At 43.0% G+C, this 7,702-nt stretch overlaps 1 protein-coding gene across 2 annotated transcripts in view; it reads right to left on the bottom strand.

Annotated features, from left to right (window-relative positions):
• Nucleotides 1-5,938, bottom strand: part of STKLD1 (serine/threonine kinase like domain containing 1) — a 366,689-nt gene extending 360,751 nt beyond the window's left edge. For both annotated transcript variants that reach the window (XM_085613866.1, XM_085613865.1), the window contains exon 1: nucleotides 5,863-5,938. In XM_085613866.1, coding sequence (XP_085469992.1) covers nucleotides 5,863-5,877 — 15 coding nt within the window. In that variant the 5' untranslated portion in view covers nucleotides 5,878-5,938. The remainder of the gene's footprint in view (nucleotides 1-5,862) is intronic.
• Nucleotides 5,939-7,702: the final 1,764 nt, after the last annotated feature.

Consider the following 7,702-nt stretch of genomic DNA (forward strand, 5'->3'; position numbering starts at 1 on the left):
GTTAAGAGCATATGGTATGGCTGCACTACAAACAACCCAGCCATAGTTTTACGAAGGTTGCAGAGGGGCCCTACTCAGGTAGGGGTTCCCCCTCACACATATCTCAGCACACTGCCTTGTAGGATCAGCAAGGCCTGCCTTAGGGGTGACCTATGAGGATATATGTGTTGTATTAAGTGGGATACAGGATACCTATATCCCTGTAAGGGGTGCAAGCACCACCTTACCCAGACTACAGTAGTGGTCTGGTGGTGTCATTTTGTATGGCTGTCCCAGGGGTGGCACAATAAGTGCTGCAGCCCCTGGTAGGCCTCTGAGGGACCCATGCCCTGGGTACTTAGGGTACCATCTACGAGGGGCTGACAGGGTGTCCTCAGTATCCAATTGGAAGGTACCTAGGGTACTCACATCAGTTTAGAGAAGAAGCAGATAGGCTGGGGTCCTGGATAGCAGGGCCACAGCCTGGCTAGTGTCATAAAACAGTCATAACATCAGCAAAAAGTTGGGGGCAACTATGCAGTCGATGCCACTCTCCTACAGAGCTAAAGAATGATGATGGATTCAACCCAGATCTGTGACTGGGAGTGAGTGTCTGAAAAGTTTCAATGCTCCGTCCATCCTCTCCTTGTGCTTGCTTTGCTCGCCCTAAGTTGGCAGGGTATGCCCAGACGTGGTTCCCTTGCTCACTTTGCCACTGGATTCAAGCTAGGCTGGCTGATGAAGGGTGTTACCCAGAAACCGGTCCCAGAACGCTTGTTTCCGGTTCAGGGAAGACCTGGCTTGGCAGTTCGGGCTGGACTGTTCCCATAAGGCACAGGGTCAAGACTGATTTGCATATAGGTGGGTCTGAAGTGAGGTGGCGAAGTGAGCTAAAGAATGATGATGGATTCAACCCAGATCTGTGACTGGGGGTGAGTGTCTGAAAAGTTTCAGCACTCCGTCCATCATCTCCTTGTGTTTGCTACATTTTGGATGTGCCTGGTAAACAGATTATAGCCTGGCAGGATATCTGATTTTGAACCTCTCTTTGAGTGCGCGGGGTGTAGAAATTTATGTAACTTTTACTCAGATAAATCTAAAAAGCAAATACCATTACTTGGATGCTCAGCAGCAAGGCTGTATATTTCTAGGTGTGTTTTAAATCATTGTTCTGGAGTTTTTCTGGACATTTAGTTTGCTTTTGCTGGCGTTTTGCTGAAAGGTTTTACATACGTCTTGTTCCAGTCTGGGAGGTTTTGTGTCAGAGTTGATTCCTAAAACTCACTGCCATATAAGATGAAAAAGTTTAGTTTATTTTAAATTTGATATAGACCTCAGCTGAGGTCAACAAATACACAGACATAGTTTTAAAACATTTATAATGATAGCCATAGCATCAGCTTTAATGTAATAGAATAAACAGAATTATTCCATTATATTGCTATTGCGTTAGTCTTTGGGTGCTGATTTTATTCAATAATTTCTTTATGGAGTAAAACAGTTTTTTTTCTATCGTAAGTTGACAATTTCAAGGTTGTAGAGGCAGTTATTGTAAGTCACAGATAAGCTTACATCAAGGTATAGCCTATTTCTGGGTCAGTGATGGAATATTTAAATGTATGTATGGTGCTTTTGCTTTCACTTTGGAAGAACATGCTTGTTGTCCTTTGAGGACCGATACAAAGGGCCTATTTTTTGTGGCAGCACTGCAGACGACCGAGGCTTTAGGGGTCCCTACTTAATGGAAGAAATATTGACTAGATCCTTTGTGTGTCTGGTGTCTGTGGCCATGGGTGCAAGGAACATGAGGGCGGGGTTGAGAGATCATTAATATATGTCCTATGTAGCGGTGGGTATTGACTACTCTTGTTTAAGGACACATTTGGATGTTTGGTGATATTTTTGCCCATTTATCCCCATATGCAGCTGTTTGTATTTCGGATCCGGAGGGACTTCCCTCTTGTGTATTTTTGTAATTGTTTTTTTGTCACTCTCCGTAAGACTACGATGTGGTCAGTAGTGTGATGTCTGGAAAGGAACACAATGTGATTTTCCTTCCTGTGGCATAAAGCAATAACAGTATATCACAATCAATGGTAGATTAAGTGATAATCTGTAGTGTCTTCGAGCCAGTGGATCAATAAAAAGGCAATTATTAGTATCTTTTAGGTCTCAAAAATATTTCCACATTCGTCATTTCTGTGCCATGTGTTATTCTTTTGTGACACAATATTTTAGAATTGTAAAATTCTTCATTGGATAATAATATGCTCAATAAAGCTCTGGTCACTTATACCAACAAGTGCACCACAGAAACAATACTCAATATTTCAGAGCGTTTGTTCTGAGTCCAGTAATGAGTGTGAGACGTCACCGATCAGTGCCCTACATTAAGATCAACTTAGTTGTTTGTTTGTAGAATTTGCTTGGGATTTTAAATGTCAGGACAATGGGAATAATAGGCTTGTTAAACAGTCGAGAAGCAGCCATGATGTCACTCTCTCAGCCATCATGGAGCGTACTCAAGGTAAATACGATCTTGCTTCCAATGAACAACTGGGAAGGCTGAGACTTTAAACAGAAGAGCCACAGGGACTGCAGAAACCGTGGTCATTGCTGATGTGGCTTTTCAAGGGCCTCTTTCAACCACAAGTATGTTCGAGGTCTCAAAGCGGCCTCAAGCACCATCATTCATCCATAATTCATCCAGCGATAGTGCTCTTGATGTCATTCTGGTTGCAGCATTTATTAACTGTTTTATGTCAGAATATCATGCACAGAAATGAGATCCCTCATAATACTTATTATAAATGTTTGCAAAAATATCACCCCTTTGGGCTTATATTATCATTTATTAACTCCAATGGGGCAATGTTTTAGTAGATGATGTTTAGGACACAGTATTTCTGTCAGACTATATTCTGACAACTAAATTCTATTACCACACTCTATATACACACTTTGAATTCTATTGATGACCCAAACTGACAGTTCCATACAACTGAGTGACCTTTTCTAGAAAGGGCAGCTCCACTTAAGAGGCTGGCGTTTTTCACTTGTATACGAGTCCTAGTGTAAACTGTTCCTACAAACCCACTGTACTTGAGTTATTGCAACTAGTAAATGCTTTAGGTTTATTTCTGGTTCTTGTTGGCTAATGCCAATACACTGTCACTTTTGAGCCAGTGGCCAGCAAATAACAAACAATTCTGCTTACTCTTCTGATGGATGTTGGGAGAACAAGAGTCTAAAGGGTCGCACTTGCAGTATAGACATTAATTAGGGAAGGAGTGCTAGCAGTCAAGAGGGTGAGTTCTGGACATTCAGAGGTCACATTGAGTTTACTCGGACTGACACGTTACAAACAACAAGGGTGAGAGATTAGGCCTACGCCAAAAGGTGAAAGTCATAGGTTTTGGAGACAAACGTGGTCATATGGAAAGCAGCCAATTAAGAGTTGTTACTAAACTGAGGAAGGCCAGGTCAACAGATGAAAGATTAGTAATCTGAACTGGGTGAGCACAAGCAGAAGTCAAACATACGAATTTCAGCGGTTCCAGGAGGCAGAGACCCAGAGACTAGAGCTGAAGAGGTCAGAGATTGGCCTCACAGTGATCATACATTGGTTTTATTGGGATTGGAGAGATTGGAGGCATGGAGAACAGATAAAAAGGTTTTAAAGAGGTTGGAGTTTGATGGGTCACCAAAAGTAGTCCTGATGGAGTTTACAGCGGTCCTTGGGATCAGGGTGATGTGCTCATAGTGATCGGTGCTACAGGGATCACAGAAACGTATATTCCAGTTGTCCTTAAGAATATAGTAGGAGTCCTGAGACTCGCGTAAAAGAAGTCAAAAGCACTAGAGTTGTAGTAGTCCTCAAGTCTTTAGCTCCCAATTAAGTTAAATTTCGAAGAATCAACAAGGTTTTCCAAACTTTACTACCCCTTTCAATATTCCCTCTATAAAAAACACCCTTATCAATAGGAAACCGGTATCAGGTAACAATCACTAACAGGAATGTACTAACACTGTGAAAATTGTTTCCACCAGAGTGGCCAACCAGCTCATTTTCTAACGTGGTGTCCTGCTTTTCTGTGGGTTGTCCCGCAGCGTGGACTGAGGTGCTACGAGATGTAAAATCCGTCATTTTTTTGCCACTCAATGACAATTAAATTAAACCTCATCTGGAAACTCGAACTAGCCACAGGACAGCTTGAACGGCTTGGCAGGGTGCCAACTCTCACTCTTTCAGACTCATGACAGCTGTAAAAGATGTACTTGTCTGTGGCTGGGGGGGGGGGGTGCTGCAGGACAGGTGCGCCCTGCTCAATGAAGCTTCAGGAGCGTGGCCACCGTTAGAAAGCCTAATATGGAATGTGGCTATCTGCAGTTACAAGACCCCGCTTGTGTTAACGAAAACCAGGCAAGGGGCCTGTCTTTAAAATATGTTCTTGGAATTTATCTCTTCATTAAAGCCTGTACCAAAGTGTTCATGTATTGTCAGATAAGTGGACAAACATAGCTTGGAGGAATGTATGATTTGCTCAAGATCAAACGGTTTATTGAAGTAGGGGACCCAAGACTGTATCACTTGTACTTGTTCCAAATGCTATAAAGGTACTTCCATGTTCTATTTTGGTAAACAGAACAGGAGACTAGACACTGTTCTCCTCCCCAGCTAATATACAGTCCAGATTTTCCTTTTAAACTAGAGTTGCCAGCAGCTTTTCTATTGTTTCTAAACACTCTAAACTTTGCCAAAAAAGTAAGTTAAATGATTGCTTAGGAGCACACAAATTTAGCCTAATGTGGAGGCCGGGACTGGAAATCATGTATCTTGGTTCTGCGCTTTCCAACTAGCCCACTGACCACAACTTGAGTAATAGGGCCAAAGGACCCTTCCACGAGAAATGTCACACAGTTTTGAGCCCTCCCCAGAATTAGAATACAACATTTATTTTCAGCATATTTAGGAAACGCAAAGATCAGAACATCAAGTCATGGCTAAAACATATCCACATGGCCACATCTATAGATGGTGTTTGCCCACCAGAATTTACCGAATCAGGGGGATTGCAAACGCTAAATCCTTTGATAATCAGGCCCTATATCTTTAAAAATGGTCTGGTTCGGAAGAGGTGGTTATGGAATAAAACTCTAAAAATGTGTTCTAAGACTCCTAGTCTACTCCTAACAAATGTCTTCTGATGTCTCCATGTGTGCAGACTCCACTCTGGCAAAGTGATTCCACGCATGCAATATGCCTCCACGAATGCAACATGTTTCTACATGTGCAGTTTCGCCCTGCATGCAAAGTGCCCTGCTCAGCGATAATGGAAAGTTGGCCACCTTAGTTACAACCGAAATAGGAGCTCTGAAGAGACATGCCTTCACACCACAAAACTCTTGAAATAAAAAAACGAAGATCAGGATCGCAAATATGACAGGTACTGGGAATAAAAGTGTCATAGAACAGGGGTTAGGTGTTTTGGAATGAAAAAGTGATGAAAAGAGCATGTAGTTTATGAAAGTGCTAAGTATGGGCTCCAAGAGGCAAGATTTCAGATTACAGGTTCAAAGGTTTGTGTCTGAAATCAGCAGCTTTGAGGCTACAGGGGTCAAATGATTCAGAGCCACAGGAGTCAAACGATTTAGAGCCACGCGGATGAAGGCTGTTGTGAATACATAGTGAAAGTTTTCTGGTTATAGAAAGTTTCGGAATGCAGAATTCAAAGGCTAAGGGATCACAGGCTCAGACAGGGCAAGTGAGCGCAGAGTTTGTGCCACGTAATGTCACGTCATGTCTGGCAGGAAACACAGCGAGAGCCTTCTCGAATCTCATTCAACCGCGGGCTTGTTCTTCCCCGGAGCCGGTATCGGTACCTGGTACTTGTCCATGGTGCAGTGCAGGGCGCTCAGGTGCAGGAACTCTACCAGCCCAGCTCTGCTTGGCGTCCACGTTGCCTTGGAGACGGCGCTTGCGCAGTGTGCCTCTGATATTACTGCACGGTCTGGTGACAGGAGCTCCGCTGGAAGAAAAGTCGCAGAGACGGCGGCCATCTTGCAACAGAGCGGAGCCGTTATACAGGGCTTAAGAGTCCAGCCAATTATGGAATATAGCAATAAAAAAATAAAAAGATTTATGAAAACGAAGAAGAATTAAACTGTACAAAATAATGTATTCAATGTGTGAAGGTGTATATAGATTATGTCGTTATCATTTATAGATATTACAGCATACCTTTTAGTATGTCTTTAGCTGACTAGGCTTTGGTTATAAAAGACAACTGAAGTTGTATTCTAAAGTGAAGAACGTATGCGTAATTCTCGCCTCTGGTCCTGACAGAATTAAAGTGCATTGCAATATTGAGAATGTTGGGTGCAACCGCTCCATCTCTTCTATGGTGTCCTAGGAACTGGATAGTAGCTACGTTGCAGAGAAGGATCTTTGCATGGCAGTAGAAGTTTTATCACAGAACACCGTTTAACATAAGTTCACAACTGCAGTAGTGACAAACCTTTTATTTTTTGTAATCTGGGGCGCTACCCAGTCCGCGCAAACGTAACAGCCTCCATTTACATTGCCCTTAGGCCCTTTCTGAAACTCCATTAGGAATCTTGAAGGCTGCTTTTCTGCCAAAAATTGGCTGTCTGCCATTGTACCTGAACTTACCATCAGACTTTTCTGATGCGCTTGGCTGTTTGCCTGTCAACCATGAGACCTAGGCTGAGAGCTTTATGTTTGAGTCAACGTCAATACACATTACCATGACTAGTTTATACCACTGTCTTGCCCATGTCTCTGACTTCCTGTTACCTCAAGTTTGGGCACCCCACCATTAATGTTCTTTCATTGGACCCAGCTTCTTGCCAGTAATTCCAAAGCAGGATACATACTGGGTTCTTCTAGCAGCAAATGTAGTCATCTTGAATGTCATAAGGAGCCTATGTAATCCAGCCCAAAGAGAAATTTGCTAGTAACAGGATGCTGCTGATCACTGTTTCTGTTATGGTTGAAAGCAGGTCTACGACTTTTGAGAAGGTCTGCCTCTGTGACCTTCTCTAGTAAAACAGAAAACTGTACTTCCTGGTGTAAGGAGAGGACAGGCCTCTTACCTGGAGGACAAAAGGGAAAAATTAGGTCACTGACGCCTGCAAAGAGGTTATAATGAGGGCGTGAGCAACCTCGGAACCACAAAGACCTTCCATCCTAGCCGGCCAGAATTTGGCCCAAAAAGGATCTGTGAGGCATGTGGTCAAGGCCTTCCACAGAAGTATTCTTAGTCTGTGAATTTGATGAATTTGCATTGCCCTTGACCTTTTACCAATTTCCACCCACAGAGGGACATTGAGGGGTGAAAAGTGGTAGACCTTGGATTAGTGTCCCATGGATTCCTCTTCACCGTGTACCTTGGATTAGCATCCCGTTGACTGTTAGCAGTTCACTCTCATTCCAGAACAGTTTGAACAGTGCCTGCAGGCCTTGTGGTCTGATATTTATTACTATTTTTAAAAGCCAGACAATAATAGTATATCTCCATTCCTTTGGGTCTCGGTTGCTTTATAACTAGTGGATGCCTTTGTCAACTGAAAATCTTGAGTGCACTCAGACAGTATAGGTACCAGTCTCCGAGGAAACACTGCTCTACCACCAGTAGTTTCCCTTGGCCAGACCCCCTAGTTGGTCTTCCTTTAAACTCTATCCCACTAAGGATATCACCTA

Source organism: Triturus cristatus, chromosome 1_2, assembly GCF_964204655.1.
Source record: "Triturus cristatus chromosome 1_2, aTriCri1.1, whole genome shotgun sequence".
In the NCBI taxonomy this organism is placed as follows: Eukaryota; Metazoa; Chordata; class Amphibia; order Caudata; family Salamandridae; genus Triturus; species Triturus cristatus.